Raw genomic sequence first — 18,564 nt, forward strand, 5'->3', positions numbered from 1 at the left:
TGATTTTACGGTTTTGTCGGAAAAACATGATTTTGTTGTTTTGGTGGGACAACATAATTTTATGATTTTGGTGGAAAAACATGATTTTGCGGTTTTGGCGGGAAAATATGATTTTACGGTTTTAGCGGAAAAAACGTAATTTTGTGGTTTTGGGGAAAACATCATCTTACGGTTTTGACACAAAAACATAATTTTATGGTTTTTCCATGCAAACGTGATTTCGCGGTTTTTGCGAGAAAATATGATTTCACGATTTTAGCCGGAAAATATGATTTTGCAACTTTGGCCGGAAAACTTGTTTTTTTTTTTGTGATTTTGTTTTTCTATTTTTTTCTTAATTTATAAAATCCTAAATTTTTAGGTTTATTGGACGCACATGTCTAAAAGGTTTTGGTCCATAAATTTTTGGTTAAATTTGGTTTTAGCCTATTTGGACTACGATTGTCCAAATCGTTTGGATCTGACTATATCAAGACCATTTTAATTTGGACGGGGTTAACCTATGGTCGTCAGACCCAGTTGAAGTCTCTAGTTATATGTAAAGAGTCTAGTACCCATGTCTGGAAATGGTTTCTTGTTAAAAATTGAAGGAGCTAATTTTCCATAGAAATTGGGGCCTTCGTTTTATATCTTCGTTTTATAGGAGTCCGGTGTTTTGTGTACACCAATTCTGAGATATTAGTTAATACGCTGTACAAATATATAAGATATTCACAAACTTATCTACTGTGATATTATAACCAATAATTGACTAGATTTTAACGAAAACTAATAAAAAATACACCATATTATTTTATTAACTAAACATTCTTTTGTCTGCATTATATTTAACATTCGACTAAATTTAAAAAAAAAACATATAATATTATATTATAAGTGATCGTAGCAAAATAGGGCATATAAAAAGTAAAACAATTCTAAAATAAAAAATAAAAATAAAAAACAAAAACATATGTTTGCCCCAGATTTTCGTTGTCCAAATAATAAATTTAGTTTTAAATAATACTAGAGTGAATTTACTTAGTAAGCTTATTGACATAAAATAGAAAACATAGCTATTGTGATATTGTAACCAATAATTGCTAGGTTTTGGACAAAAAAATACAAAAAAACCATATTGATATATCATATTATATTATTAACCATTCATTCTTCGGTTTGCATATGATTTAACATTTGACATATTTTAAAAAATAATATTATTTAAATATAAATTTTTTGACTTTTTAAAACTAATTTAGTGACTTTCTAATTGTAACAGTTACTGATAGTATATTATCACCTTTAATAAAAATGGCTTTATAATGGTAAAATAGCACACATAAAAATAAAATACAAACATTTTTCATGAAAAATAATTATCAACAATCCTGCGCGTAGCACAGAAACGCCCCTAGCTAGTAGTATATAAACAACTGTTTAGAATTTGAAATATACCTCACAATAATGGATGTTTTGGGCAGAGTTGGGATGATCAGTTAATCATAGACATTCCGTTTGGAAATTGGTAGTTGCCATCATATATTCTTCTTTTCTTATTACATCTCTCACCTTCTGCATGTAACTTAACTTATTAAAGTCGTTTCTCAACAATCTGTATTGTATAAAGTTATTGCCTGATGATGATATAACAGCAACACTATAGAGGAAACCATGTTGTAGGTCGTTACGGGGCTTCGAAAAATATGCTGATTCGACCGGTAAAAATACTATATGTAAAAAAAAGAAATAGATATATATATCTAAATTCAAATAAAAAAGAAGGTCACTCCACTCTATTTCGACAAAAGACCCATTCCCAACCAAGTTCCATAGGTCATATATTGTATAATTAGGTAAGTCTTAAGACCCTATGTACAGTTTTGAATAATACTAGATGTATATTTTTACTCATATGACAGGAAAATAATTAATTTTGTGAATACAATTTAGCAAGCCTTCTTTTGATAGCATTTTTTGCCTACTAATGTAAGATGAAGATTCATTTCAACATACAAATCAGAATTATAAGTTTTTTTTTTGTCGGTGAATAATTCATTCAAAGTTTAAGCCAAACGGCTAGGGCCACAACCAAAGTAGAGTTTAAACTCAAAATAAAACAACACCATCAGTAGATGTATTAAAAATAGCAAAACCCTCACGAGAAGGCAAAGAATAAAACCCTTGACGCTCCGATGAACAGAAAGTCTTCAGGGAGAGAGTCCAGTAACTTTTTTTTTTTTTTTGAAACACTAGAGTCCAGTAACTTAGCTTTTATTGTCCAGCTTGGGATCTTATCGTAGTAGATAGCCAACTAGGGCCACCTCTAGCTATATAAGATTGATAAAGACGATCTCTGGTAACACTTACAGCAATGTCTTCCGCAATACCATTGACATTAAAAGGTACCAGTACCACTTGGCATTGGTCAAAGCTATGCATCAATCGAAAAAGTTTTGAAATCTCAAGAGATAGGTTAGGATACCGCCTAGGAGATGAGATAGCATCCCATATCACCCGAGAAGAAGTTTCAATAATCACTCTCTTAACCTTGAGATCATGAAGTGCTTCCAAAGACCACTTGAATGTAGATAAACCTGCCTCCACCTCTGAGTAAATAGGAACAAACGCTCTTCTACTATGGAACTCATGTATACCATAAGAGTCTCTAACAATCCAATAAGATCCATGATTTTGGTTTGGATCAATCCAAGAGGAGGCTATATTGCACTTCAAATAGCCTGCGGGGGGTTTCTGCCAATGATGTGGGGAGGAATGATGAGGGAGTCTGACGGTTGGAGTTGCAGATTAATCCACGTACTAGCCTCCTCGGTTGCTCTAACGAAGACAGAAGAACCATTAGATTGAAATCTTTCATAACAGAAGGCATTGCGAGCTTTCCATATGTGCCATAAGAGCCATGGAAATGAGAGTCGTGCCGAATTGTCAGATGAGGAGTTCTTACTGATTGATAGGAAGTGAAAGAAGTTGAGTCAGACAGAACTTCTTGAAAAACCACCAGGAGGTAATGGGATTTGTGATAACTCCCAAGATTCTTTAGCAACTTCACAATTGAATAACACATAGCAGATTGTTTTTTTTTTTTTTTTGTCATCCACATAGCAGATTGTTTATGTGGCACTTCCGCAACGTGAGCAAGTAGTGTCGAGCTGGATTCCACGAGAACGTAGCCCCTTCTTCACTGCTAGAGCACCTGATAAGGCTCTCCACATGAAATGTCTAATCTTGGGGGTTGTTTTAGTTTTCCAGAGATCCCTCCATAGCTTTCTTTCCAATGGAGCCATGGCTGGCGAGGGAGATGGTTGCTAAGGTGTGTTCTCCATAGCAACAAAGTTATTCCCACTCTTGGAATTGTAAACCCCATTCTTTGAGAAGCCCCATTCCAGACGATCTGTCGAAGCCATGTTACACTTCACATTAAGAACCCTACCAACATTCTCCTAATAGACCAGTGCACGAACAATAGGAACGTTCCAACCACCAGTTTGAGTGTCGTTGAGGTCGCTAACCGTCAAGAGTCAAATCTACAACTGCACCCTGATGATAATGCGGAGGGCGCGTAAACCCATCAATAATCCAGTTATCAGTCCAAACTTTGACAGATTCTTCATTACCTATCTTCTTAACCAAACCTTGAGAGAGTAAATCTCTTCCATGCATGATGTTGCGCCAAGCATAGGAAGGCCGGGACCCAAGGCTGCAATCAGGGAATGAAGATCACGGGAAGTAAAGACGTTGTAAGATCCGAGCTACCAAGGAATTCGGTTTAGACCATATTCTCCACGCCTGTTTCGCTAACAAAGCTTGATTGAACTTTTCAATATCTTTGAACCCAAGGCCCCCAAGTTCCTTGTCTTTAAAGAACAATCGTTAACATAGTATTATGTTTGGCTTAGGGCATCAAAAACTCTTGGCACGCTCTGAGTAGCTAGAGCCACCAATCCCGAAAAATATGTGGGAGATGGCTTCCGACGACTGATTATTTGGAACGCTGGCTGATGATGAAGAGGAGGAATTGGTAGTAGAGATCACATTGTCACGGCCAAAACTGCGGTGTTCGGCAAAGCGGTTGCAATCGGAACAACCGGATAAGATGATGTAAAAGAACATCATAACAACGGAGATGAAGATGCATATGGCTCAGTTAAAAAAAAAAAAGATGCATATGGCTTAAGAGTTGTTGTTGGGAAAATAGAAGGTGGCTTGTGGCGGAGCTTAAACAGATCGAAGATGGCCATAGTTTTGGATTTGTGGGCGTTTAACTTTTTTTTTTTATAAACTAAATAATAATGCTGTTACGTAGACTTGACTCTGCACCTCTTAATGAGATATAAGGGGCGTATAACTTTGTGTATTAGGTTTTACATGTGTTTGAAATTATAGTGCGGGGTAAATTTTACTTTGGATCTTTAGAAATATATTATGCTTTACGAGTAGAGTTTAGTGGAAATAACTCAGAATCTATATTTATCTGTTGCGATAAAAAGTCGAGAAAGTCCATATTCAACTATACTCATTTATTATAGTTGATGAAATATATTATTCCTGGTAACTTTCTAGAGATCATGGCCTTTTTTTCTAACCCAAATACTCTTGTAATATGATTACGTACCGAGTGATGGACCAATGTTTAACTACACAAAAATGATGCACCCTAAGCTGTTGCACACCCATCTTATTCCATTGGACCACGCATGGTGAGTAATTTACCAGTGGCGGAGCAAGACATTAATTTGACCGGGGTCAATTTTTTTTTATAACAGAATATAAATGATATAAAATTTATTTAATTAATTAATAAAAAAATAAATTTATTAAATAAATTAAAATTATTTGAGTTTATATTTATTCAAATATTAACTTACAAAATAGTATTTTCTATTCATTGGAACTCTATAATATCTAAAATGGTTAAAGACAAAAATATAATGAAGAATAAAATAAGAATATGTTATGGAAAATGCAAAACGTTTACTTTTTTTACTGAAATATAAATGTTAGACAGCTGGAAAAAATGGAAAGACAATCAAACAAATTAAAACGTAAGGAAAATATGGAAATGATTATTAAAGTTATAATTAGAATGTCATTTCTCAAAAAAAAAAAACTATTAAAGTAGTGGACATTTACCCACATTATCAAAATGGTAGTATTAAGAAAATAAATCATAGGGTCAAGTTACTCGGGAAAAAAAAAGTTACGGGGGTCAATAAATCAATTTTACGGCATTAAACAATTTTGTTTCTTCAAAATACAAGTAATTTTTCTAAAAACCTGAAATTCATAGGGGTCAAGTGACCCCCCTCCCCACAAGCTGCCTCCGCCACTGTGAGTAATAATATTCAGTTGTTCAGAATCAATAACAAATGGATATATAAAAGAGGCTTATTTACCAAATAAAAAAAAGAATAGAAATTAAATTTGTTGAGAAAAAAGAGAAAGAGATAAGAAGAGAAAGTAGGAAGGAGGGAGAGATTTTGGTTAGTTAGTGATCTTATGTTTTTTGTATGGTTAGTAGGCCTAATTTCCCATTTAAAAGAATTAGATTTAAAAAAACCCGCGAAAGAGAGAGAGAGAGAGAGCGACAACAAAGGCGGCCGTAACAATTAGATATTCCTCTTACTATTCCCTCTTTTTCATTTGATTTCCTCTTCCTGCTCTAATCCCTAGTCAATATGTCTTCTTCTTTGCTGCAGTGGTGGTCCGTTCCTCAGAACGATGTAGATCTGTCGGAGTCGTCCATTGATTTCGTTTGGAGAGACAACGAGACTATGGAGAAGTCAAGAAGAGGAGAGTCTGCGTTTAGGACCGAAGGTATAACAAGATCAAGTTTTCCCCTTTTCAGATCTAGGGTTATACTTTCACGGCGGTGGCACGTGAACCAGGTCAGACAACTCCATTACCTCGGCTGTTTCCTCCTGCTGAGGCGGTGCTAACGGGAAGAGAAGAGATGCGACTGGAGATTGTCGGATGGATTCATTCTCGGTGTGGTAAGAGCACCCACAACAACAAATCCTTAACAATAAATTATTATAATAATATATGGGGCCCAATTTACGAATCTCTTTTCTGACAGTCTATTTACTGTGTGCGGGTTCCACTGCCGTGTGGGAGTCCGCGATTGGCCAATCTTTTTTTTTTTTAATTCCGACGAAAAAGAAGAAAAAAAATATTCCAAAAGTTGTTGTTAAGGATTTGTTGTTAAGGATTTGTTGTTGTGGGTGCTCTAAAAAAATACATTGTTAGCTTTGGCCAAGTAGTGTTAAGTCCAATCAAGTGACTTAGGGCAATACTAGATAGCTGTAATCTATTTGGTTCAGGGCCGTTTAATAGCATGTGAATGTAGAGCGGTTAAACAGGGTCCAAATATAAAAATAAAAATTTTAAATTTTTTTTAACAATATATACATAAATTATAGTCTAAAACTTCAAAGTTTAAATACAATACTGACTAATTTAGAGTTTATAATTTATAAAAAAAAAACGTTAAACATATATAAATAGAACTATTAATTTCTAAAGCTATTTTATTATGCTTTAAATATATCGTTAATATTTTTGAACAGGGTCTAAAAAATAATTGAGACGGTCCTATTTTGGTTTCAAGTCTGTAGAGGTCATAACCTTGTGTATCTTGTGTTGGTAAATTTAAAGTTGATATGAGATAAAAAAATAATAATAATAATAATAATAACAAATGGATATATACGTAGACCTTTACATACTTTAAGTTGAGAGACCCAAAATTACGAGCCACGGTTGTAATTGTGCTGAGGGTGATGGTGCGACTGACTTCATATGTTATTAGGAGTTTTATAAATTTATATTACAGTATTCTTTACAGTATTCTTACATCCCACGTATAATGTGTGAATAAATTTGTAGTTAGGTCTCACGTCTCAGAAGAGTTATTCGGTTACCATACGCTATGTCTATATTATTATTATTATTATATTATTTTTAATGTTTAGTTAATTATGTTATTACAATGGTATGCCATGCACTATACTGGTGATTTTTTGTAACATCATTTCCTCATAATCTGAATAATGTTGATTTTTTGGGATTTAAACCCCACACATTTTGGTATAAAAACATTACTGAATCCTTAGTGGAACCGTTGGATTAAGGGATTTTCCACATCTATACTATTATTTGCGAATGTTATATCTATACTATTATTTGTGAATTAATTTTTCGCATTCGAGCTCTTACGTTAAAAGTTAAACTGATTAATGTTATTATTACCCTTAATGAATATATATATATATATACTATAATTAAAAACGAATTTATATTAATAATATCATATATTTTTTAAAAGAACATAATTCATATATTATATAATTAAAACGAATTTTATATTAATAAATCATATTTTAAAATAAGACAATTCTTATATATTTTGTTGTTATCTTGAAATAATGTCTTCTGTTATAAAAATTTTAAATTAAGATATACAACAATTTATAATGAAATACTAATCAAGCAAAAAAATTTATATAAAGATATTTTTTTAAATGTTTTAATTATTTGTTTTTAATGAAAAACTTTATCAAATATAAATAATTTGATGTTTGATTTTTTTTAAGACATAAACAATAACTTATCGTACTGGTTTGACTTAAACTAATTAATATTTTTAAGAAGATTATACTCGCATGTGCAGACAAACATCTATTAATTATGTATATGCAAAATATAAATGTTAATTTATATAAATTATAAATACATATATTATTGGGTATATGAATATTTTTAGCAATAAGGTGAATTTATTAATTTTTTAGATATAACTTTAGGATTTTCTTTATAAGAAATTCACATTTTATTTTATTTTTAATAATATTCTTATTATGAATTTGCGAGATAACTCATTTAACTTACGATGAGAATGAGATTAGATGATTAGAGTTCGAATTAATGGATACAAATTTATATACTAAATAAGCTGAGTTAAGGTAGGCTATAAAATACTCTAATTCATGATAAGATGAACCAAGTTGAGAGAACTAGCTCATTTTAATATCTCAAGAAACTTGTATGTCATATATAATCTTTACATTATCTCACTCGTGGACAACTGTGATTTATAATTGAGAATAAAATGTAATACACCAGATTGGTAAAGCGGACCAACCAAATTTGTTTGGCCTTTTCTTGTTGTCAGGATCCCCTGTGGAACTTTTGCTTACATATGTACTTGTGTGTAATATATTTTAGTTTTTCTCTGTAATACAAATTATATTTTAGTTATGATTCTAAGTCTACTTGTTAAATATTTGGAACACATATATCATATATGTCGACTGGACTAGCGGACAACTACTGATCGTGCTGCAATTCTATACATGATCATACAAAAAAAAGTTGTACAAAAAGAACTTTGAAAAAAAGAACTAGGAAATAATAGATATTAATAATGCAGGGGTTGTCTTGAACCATGTGAATCTCAAATTATCTAATTTTATCAAAGTAAACCATGTGAAACTCAAAAATCATCTCATATTACCAAATCATGTCAATTACAAATACCTGTAATGGGGCAAGAAGAAAATACAAATGCTTATGAACCCTGTCTTTATGTAATGTCATTTTAAATGTTAATTTATCCGATTTCGAATTTTCTGTTTTTTATAGATCTTTAATCTTGTTGCTTTGTTTTAAATACTATGTGATTTAGATCACTACGTACTACTACCATCCACCGCATTAGTGTTTATCCATGCGTCAATTGGTATTCAAAAACATAAATAAAATTGATTATATAGTGAGTTGCCAAAACAAAATTGATTATATAGTGAATTTAATCGAGATAAATGATTTTTGAAGTGTTGTGTAAGTAATCTCACATTCGAAAAAAAAAATCTCATAGTAATATGAGAAACTCGTGATATGAACCAATAATTAATACATGGTTAGTTGGTTAGGTGGCGAACGAGGTTTAATTTCATGTATATGCATAATTTAATTGGTGATGTTTTTATATACGAATTGTATTGGTCTTTGTAAGTTCTTCTTCTTTGATGTCAGAGGGAAGTGTCGAAGACGGGAACTGGCGGTGACATGGCTCCAAATGGTGACAAAGGGAATGAGTGGGAATAGCTAATTCCTTAGCATTCCTTACAATTTTCACCATTTACAAGGAATATTTGTTACTTATGATTCCTTAACATTCCTTAAGATTTAAGGAATAAAAGACTACAATTATTCCTTGACAAAATAGGAGAGGAATAGATTTTCCTTTTATTTTATTCTCTTTCATTCCTTTTTTCCTATTCTTTCTATTCCTTTTGTGGTTACCAGTTAGAACCTAGATGCATAATTAATAGGTTGCATAGGCTACCATTTTCTTTAGTGGAAGCTCAAAGATGCGAAGGTCAACTTGTTTAGGCACATCTTAACGATATCTAGTTGTCAAACCAAAAATAATAATAATTAATGCTTCCTGTGATTCTATAGGCAATAAGAATTTTAAAGAATTTAATAATGTTATTATTCTAAAGTTAATAAAACAATTTATTTCCAAAGTAACACAAATTTTTATGTAAGATAGTTGTTTACCTTTAAATAAAATAAAACTAAAACATGATGTTAGGATTTCCTCATTCCAATTAAGAAATTAAAATTTATCCATTGGAGAAGGGTTTTAGTAATTTAGATATTGAATTTTTTTCTATATATTAGTTACTCATTTTAAAATGCTTACAATTTTGGAATCAAAACTTGATTTCGTACCATTTAATTTTATGTACTGCATATTTTAAAATAATCAAACACGAAAATTGAATTTGAAAAAATTACTCTTAATCAACAATATATCTTCAAATGGTGGACTAATTAACTTGATTATTACTTCATGTGTCACGACTTTTGGTTCGACTGTGTGGAAATGTTGTATATTAAATAATTAATGACAATTGTATTTTGAGACCATTCGTAGAGTATTCTGGACTATATTATTCTATAAGAATCATCCAAAATTCCGTGACACTAATTCTTAGAATCCAAACAAAAATTCTCTTCACATATTATATAGATAATTAGATATTGAGAATTGCCAATTTGTCATATTTTAAATAATAATTTAACTATTCGATGTGAGTTACAGAGATTCATTCCCCATGTGAATGCTCTGCCCCTAATCGAAGACTTCACTTCCACCTATGCAATGTATAGTATAGAGAAACGACCATTTATTATAGAAACATAAACTCTAAAGTGTGTATCTAACTGAAAATCGTCGGATGTTAAACTTAAAAATCCGGATCATCTTTTAATTATAAAAAGAATTATATTTACCATTTTCAATGGATTGTTGGGGAGGGGGTTGAAGAGATATGCTTGCTTAAAAATTACAAAAAGATTTTAAAGTTTATGAAATACTATATGCCTAATTAAGTAGACGATGATGACCCACGGGCTAAAAAGTTAGGGCAGATACAAATAGTTTATTAATTTAATTTGATTCTTATTAATAATCTGCTGAGACAGAACAGGCGAAAGGGAATAAGTGTTGGGACATATTTGGATTTTGGTGCTCTTTCTTATGCTTATTTTTATGATTTTGACAGAATGACATGTTCCGGACTGAGATGCGTGCGCTTGTACGTGGAAACGAGCTAATTAGGACGTTTAAACATATAATTCATGATTACCGTGGTTACATAAAGGCTGTTCTTTTCATAAACACAGAGTTTAGCGGCAGCGGCCAAAAATTAGACTACGACGGAAACCAAAATAGCAGAATCAAAAGTTACGGTAGGCTACTGAATTGCCGGAAAGACAAAAAACGAGACGCTTGTGTCGGACATAATTTCAGCGTCCTTTCTCCTTGATGTTTGTTGCCGCTGCAACTAAAAATAGGTCAGCGATATAATTGATCCAGAGTTACTTTGATCGCAACTCTCACGGTTAGTTGATGCAAGAATAGGATAAGTGGATAACAGATAACACCAACATTTTGACTGCGCATATATGTGATTTTCTTTATTTTCTCTATGAACTAGTATTGAAATATATAAGCCGAATAATTATTTTTTCAGAAAATCCAAAATACACGCAAACTATAGATATAAATCATATTCACATTAGAGCCATCGGAAACCCTATATAAATTAATAGATTAGGAAACTAAGATCTATGGGACAATTATTCATCATTCTCTGTCTCTCTCTGAAATCGTGACAGAAATATTCCTTCATCATGTGACTTTATCTTAGATCGTGGTTACAATTCTAATCACGTAATCGTGGTCATAGACCGTCAATTGTAAAGTATTTATATGAACGCATATATAAATTGCTGCCGAGTTCCTATGTTAATTTCATATAAATAACTTATCATAACTGAAGCTTTACCAACAAAAAAAATACTGAACCATAAATTAATTGGCCCGTCAGTGACCCCGTCAACTAATCTTCTGTGAATTGATATCTCAACGTCATACTATTTGATAAATGAATGATCTTTTGGTATGTTATAATTAGCTTTGTATATGATTCATTGGCGAGAGAATTATCTTGAATTGTAACTATAATGTGATGTATTCTGCCAATATAACTATGAGAAATGCTACGAAAATATTTAAGTACGAGAAAGTAGTGTATTACTTGATACTCCCTATAACGATATATATATGCAAGCTTCCAGTGCTTTACATTCTGATATTACTTGATACTCCCTATAACTTTTTATTATTCCATTGAACTGTTATTTTCATAAAATTTCTCAAAATAATAGAAAGAAACTCTCCAAAATCTGTATATATCCATACATTTTAGACAATGCAAACCTAAGGAAAGATAAACCCAAGTAACACACATACACATATTCCCATACAAATTTTGCATTTTGTATATAACTTTTTTCCCTGCCTCGTACTTTTTTGGATGATATCCATCAATCAATTTCCCTTTGGTGGATCAGCCCCTAGCCTAAGCTCAAGATCTAAATCCTCAAAGTGACCACCCTTATGTTTGATCTCCTCGTTTCTTGTAATTATGGCACTCTTACAAGATAAACTTGAAACGAAAATCGACGGCTGCGATGAACTCTCACGCATTCGTCTTCTCTTAAGGCTACCACCCCTCCCCGTCTCTTTATCGCTCACTTGAGCAGTAATCGGATAACCCTCGTGGATCTCGACATTCATTCTCAGTGAGAGATCAGTGGTGTTTCCAAGATTAACATTTGCTGTATCCCCGTTCTTTGGCACATCTCTCTCGATCTTTCTCTTCTTGCTTCCTTCTATAACCGGAGTTTCGTAAAGATCACAACGCTTTTTCTTCACGAAAGTATCCGGGCACGACCATGGGGAAGAAGAGAGAATATTTTCAGAATTGTTAGAAGGTTCTATAGCGTTTGGAGAAGAAGAGGACGTATCTTGTTTTTGAGGCAAACCGGAAGAAACCCTAGAAGGAGGCAGATATAATAAAGAAGAAGGAGAAGATGGAAGATCAATAGCACGGGAGTGTTGAGACTTAAAATGATTAGGTTTGGAGTTAAAAACCAAAGTATAGCAAGAGGTTTCACTGTTTTTATGAGATGGATGCTCCGGAGACGAAGAAGACTTGGAAAATAAGTATTGATCGTCAGATTGCTTAAGCCGTGCTCTGTCTCTTCGGTGAACGTTCATGTGGCCACCGAGGGCTTGAGCCGATCTAAACTCTCTCCGGCAAAAGCTACACGCGTAAGATCTTGGCGGCCACAAAGATCCGGCGGCATCGTCTTCCGCGAAGGCTAGCTCTTCCCATGATGATTCTTTGTTGCTTTTCTTGGGGATGAAGAAGCCACCAGGTTTCTCCATTCTAGAGGGACAGCTCAGAAGTTTACGGTAAACCCTAGAAGAAAGTTTTCTTCCTTTTTTTGGTGGTTAGAGGAACCCTAGATGATTAATATTAGGTGGTGGATTAAGAAAAAGATGAAGCAAGGGTGTAATGACAATAATGGAGGCCAATTATCACAAATTAATATTAACAAAAATTAAACGATCAAGGACTTGTAATTTAATATATTTGATTAGTCGGATCGTAGGGATTTTGGGGAGGCAGATGATGCGTACTTTGGATTTTAGCTGACTGATCTAAAATCTTTTATGTTTGCTTGTTCCAAGTGGCTATCCGCAAATAACGTATATTAGTGTTTTAATTTTTACATTATTTTAATTTTTGTGTATCATTCATAGAAAATAAATTTTATTGTATTATGTATTCTTGTGAATCAACAGTAGTTATATAGTAATCCGTGTAATATATACATGATATACACACCTACGTCTATGCTTTTCTCTGAGGTACATATGATTTTCGCTTCATAACAATCTTGAAGTAGGCGGGACCGGACAGTGGACGTAACTAACAGAGAAATACTTGACAGTTTAGGAAAATTTAACCTTCTTTTTCTTTCATTAACTGTCATTTTCTATGTAGATATCAAATTAACAGATGGTATTTTAATATGGTTTCACTCTTATCATTAAGTGTTTCAAAATGTGTAATGTTTTCTTATACGTATTTAGTTATTTTATCAAATAGTTACTTTAACTCTTCATATATGGATGTGATTATTTTCTTAGGTTTATATATCAATGTTAGATATTATCATATTAGTATCTCTATAAAACATAATATATACCAGGATGAATAAAATTTTGAAGGTAAGTCTAGTAAAAGGTGTTATATTTTCACCCAAGTGTTAAATTCATAGAATTTCAAAAAAAATGATGATGTGTTAAATCGTCACTTCAAGTAAGTGTTAGATTAATAACAGTTTGATAATCATACTTTTTAGTTTTTTGGTTTAGGGAGTGAAATGAGACTAAAACCCAAAAGGACCAAACCAGATTTTGGGCTTTAACTAGTGAAGGCCTCGATGCCTTGATGTTAATTAAGCACGGGTAAACGAACAAAGGGTTGTCAAGTAGCTTAGATTTTGGATCCTTCGTGACTGTTATAATATGAGATTGCTTGTTAATTTGAAACTCAAAATGCAGCACGCTGGGAATAAGATTGCTTGTAGTTTCCAATTATTTTGTTCAGTTTGTTCAGGGCTTTCTACAGGTTTTCGACCAAAATCATGAGAACTAAATGTTTGTTGATATTCGGTATATTCTATATTAACATGGATACCAATCTTTCTTGTTAAACTATTTGTCATAGTCTTGTAAGAAAAGGTCCATGATTTCTTATATTAAATACGAAACTAAGTGTTAAATTCGTAACTCGTTAAAGTTTACTATCAAATGAGATTTCTTTATTGGGTTACTACCAAATGAGATAGTTGACATGACACTACTTGTGATATAGACAGGTAATCTTCATTAGTATCAATTAAGATATTCACACACGTTTCAAGAGTGATAATATTTTGTATTAATACTTATATATATATATATAAATGCCTTCCGCGTATATAAGTATAGTTTTATTGTTAATCTAAAAATCTTTAGGTTCAGTCAAATTAAGAATTATAGGATATAATAACAGTCATCATCCACATGAAAGATAAACACTGAATCAAAATAATAGTCAATCATACTGAAACTTCTTCAAAACCTAGGGATTAATTAATTTCTCAATGCCTAATAGCAACTCGCTAATATTATGTTACCAAATATAAACTCGCTAATATTAATTAAACAATACGAAATCGGAGGGTGGCCAAAACTTCGTAAGGCTCTGTTATTATATTTATATATATATATATATATATATATTTATCCCACATATCATGTATAACCATTCTATTGACATCGCACATTCTTTACTATAACAATCCAAACACATCCATCATCTTTATAAATATATTTTGATATTTTCCAACATCTGAAGATTTTATAAAATGCGAGACACTTCCAAAAAGAAACTAACTCATGTGTATCCGGTCTCGGATTATTTAACCAAAAAAATGGTTGAAATTCATTAATTAGAAGTATATTACAACCAGTAGCGGCCCTGACCGGAAGCGGTGGAAGCTTGAGCTTCCAGCCTTCAATTTGTAAAGTTATTTTCCAGCCAATTACTTACAAAAGTCTTTAGCTAGTCAGTGGTTAGCGTGGTTATTTTTGAATCCAAGGTGACGAGTTTGATAGACTACAATACCATTTTCTTCATACACATACATTTTAATATATATATATATATATATATATATATATATATATCATTTACTGAAAATAGATTAATTAATATTTCTACTTATGAAAGAGTCTTATTTTTATAACTTTGCTTCCGGTCTGTAAATATTCAAGGCCGGCACTGATTACAACATCGTCTTAAAACCACAAATCATTTTGTTTCGGTGTCTCTAAAAACCTAACATAAATATATAAACATTACGGATTTTGTTTTGTCAAACTAAAATTGGGAGGAGGGGGTATAGTATACTTCAACAACATCATTTGAATAAGTATTCAAAAATGAATCTTTTATTTTATAGTACCATCTTTCCAAAATAATTCAGTAGAATTTGACCCAAAAAAAAAAATTCAGTAGAATAAATTTATTCATTGTAAATCTACAACTCTCCAGCGGTCTAACTGCAAAATATTATATTAAAATTGGGTGTGGATAAATGTATATTTTAATTAATTTATCCGTTGAAGATAAACCCATTGGATCGGCCGTGGTTTCATATCAGGTCGAATGTAGCTTTCAGATTCTTCCTGTAGCTAATTTCACATTCAAAGGTTGCTTCTCTTATTAACCTTCAATATCATATAACAACTCAATGACGTACGAAAACGTGTTGTTACAGCAACATAATCAAGAAATACCACGTGGCAATTCCGATCTTCCTAAAAAAAAAACATTCCGATCTTCCTATAAGACCAAACGGTTCTGTTTCTTGAGCTGTTATAACTATAGCACAAATGGAGGGTCTTATACCGTTTGTTTACAGAGCCTTCATGCAAATCCGTTATGGCGACGACTCGTCGCTTTCTTCTTCTTACTACGTTCGTTTACCGGGTGATTCAAGCCGGTTCGAGAGATCCGATTTCGAAGTGTCGGGTCTTGGATCGTCTTCCAATATGGCATCGTCAAAGACCACAACCACGACCACTACGTTTGCTGTTTCCACTGGAGTCCAGTCACCCGGTCATCGTCGGGTCGTGACATGATGCGAACGCGCTTCCAAGGGAACCTGAAGATGCGCGTGACGGAAAGGGTTCGTGACTTTGTAATTACTACATGATTAGGCTTAGTGTCTGATATTTTTATGAGTGCTTGGAATGATCGAATAAACCTGATGTAATAATCGGGGTGGGGAGATTGATTCTCTAAGCGTGGGATTTTAACCAAAGGGTGGTCTCGTGACTTTCATGTGTTTATTTCAAGGGGGTTTAGTTGTATAAAACTATATATATGGATGTTTTCGTATACTCGTAAGAAATTATGTGCTTGTCTTGATTACCAAAAAAAAAATTATGTGCTTGTCTTACAGTTAATTATATGGTGAGTCGGTTACAGCTGATGTTTTACGAATATGGGGGTTTTCGATCAAACATGCAAAATATTTAAAAGAATGAATTATCTCATTTTTATTACAAAAATATTTAAAACAAAATGTTAACAATCTGAAAAGGATTAAATGGTTGGATTAACTCATTTCAATTAGAAATATATATATATATATATATACAAATGCTAAAATTAATGAGAAACAATTTAAATAGACGGATTATATTTTTCAAAAATATTTTTACTTAATTTTACTGACTAGGTTTTACAATAAGTTGTTAACTAAGCTTGTTATATTTTTAAAAATACAAAACGATAATCTAAAATTAAAATTGAAAACATGATTATTAAAAAAATAAAATAAAATATATTATATTTTAATATATTAAAATTTTATAAAAATCTTTTAGTTTTTATTTTAAATAATTAATAAATAATTCATTAAACAATAGTCCATTGTTTCACATTAAGTGTCATTGTAGTGAAATTTTTTTGTTGCAAATAAGTGTTGTTTTAGCATTTTTAATGCATAATTTATTAATTTTATTTTTCAGTTTATTTTTCTATTGGTTGAAATATGGTTAGGTATATGAGTAATGATGTTTGTATATAGAAAATATGCAAAATTAATGTTAATATTCAATAAATTAATAAATATATTATATTAATAAAAAATAATTTTGAATTGGACAATACATAGTATAGTACAATATGACAAGATAACAAAATAATAAATTAATTAAAAAAAACACTTCATGTTAATATATAATTTCAATATAAATATAAATTAATTAGTACATATAAAGTATATAAATAAAAACAAATATTGTATTTTAATTTCTATTCATAATTTTATAATATTTTTATACTATTTTTCATTTATGGTAGATAGTTTTATATATTTAATAATCGAATAAAAGCAAGTAAAAGTTTTATATGTAAAATTTAATCAATACATACTTTAAAGATCAATTCTTTTTAACATAAAAATATACTTCGAAATGTATAAAAAAATTAATAAAAAATCTATAAATTAATAATTTGTAATTTTAACATTATTAATTTGTATTTTTACTGTATATATTTTATATATGGTGTTTGAATATCGTCTATTTATGGGTTAATATAGTCTTATTCTTTGAATTTTATGATAACGTTATGGTAGAATGTCTCACTAAACCATAATCTTAATAAAACAATCACATCAATCAATAATTAAATAATCGCCCGATCTTATCGTATAAACCAAATAAATGAAGATTTCTTGAATAAACATTTCATTTAATTTCATTAATCTTCTTCTCCTTATTATCCAAATACGTCCAATAGGATCCTTTTCAATCGTTAAAATTCCATAAAGATTCAATTTTTTTCGTTCCTCTCTAGATTCTCGGAGCCGGTTTAAGTTTGTCGGAGTAAAATGTCTCAGAGCGGGCGTGCTGTCGGCGACTACTTGGTGGGTCGACATATGCATATCGGATCGGGTTCATTTTCGGTGCTTTGGGAGGCGAAGCATTCGTTGTTCACGGGACTCATGTGGCTATCAAGAAGATATCTATGGCCAGGCTTGACAAGAAGTTTCAGGACAGTCTCATGTCTGAGATTTTTATCCTCAGAGGATCAATCATCCCAACTTCATCCGTTTGCTCGACGTGGTCGTGGTTACACATCTAAAGTTAAAAATTCAATCCTTTCAGCTTCAACGCAATGTTTTTTTGCCGTTACTCTGTTTCTCTCTGTTTCTGAATTGAGCTTTGACTAGGCTTGTTGAATGTCTTTTGACTAGTCTGGACCACTTTATGGGACCAGGACCAGGACCAGGTTTGGACTGGGTGGAACTGCTTTTGAGTTTATAATATGGTACTTTCGTTCCTTTTTTTTTTTTTTTTTATTGTGGATTCTGCTACCATCACACCTATTGTAATGCAGATCTTTGCAACCTATGAGGCTTGCAGAAACATTATGCGTTTCACCATTGTATATGGCCCCAGAGATTGTGAGACTTCGGAAGTATGATGCAAAGGTTAGACCTCTTTTTTACTAAGCTAACTAGACATTTCTCTTAGTATAATCTCTTTACAATCTAACTTTAAAACACAGGCAG

General features: G+C 31.8%; 2 protein-coding genes across 2 annotated transcripts; one reads left to right on the forward strand and one right to left on the reverse strand.

Annotated features, from left to right (window-relative positions):
* Positions 1-253: 253 nt before the first annotated feature.
* Positions 254-12,864, reverse strand: LOC103865627 (zinc finger protein 10). Its single transcript, XM_033290114.1, has one exon. It carries the CDS (start codon positions 12,806-12,808, stop codon positions 11,906-11,908), a length of 903 nt encoding a protein of 300 aa, XP_033146005.1. The 5' UTR covers positions 12,809-12,864; the 3' UTR covers positions 254-11,905.
* Positions 12,865-15,826: 2,962 nt separating this feature from the next.
* On the forward strand, positions 15,827-16,424 carry LOC103865628. Its single transcript, XM_009143444.3, has one exon. It carries the CDS (start codon positions 15,872-15,874, stop codon positions 16,118-16,120), a length of 249 nt encoding a protein of 82 aa, XP_009141692.1. The 5' UTR covers positions 15,827-15,871; the 3' UTR covers positions 16,121-16,424.
* The last annotated feature ends 2,140 nt before the right edge of the window (positions 16,425-18,564 follow it).

Source organism: Brassica rapa, chromosome A04, assembly GCF_000309985.2.
Source record: "Brassica rapa cultivar Chiifu-401-42 chromosome A04, CAAS_Brap_v3.01, whole genome shotgun sequence".
In the NCBI taxonomy this organism is placed as follows: domain Eukaryota; kingdom Viridiplantae; phylum Streptophyta; class Magnoliopsida; order Brassicales; family Brassicaceae; genus Brassica; species Brassica rapa.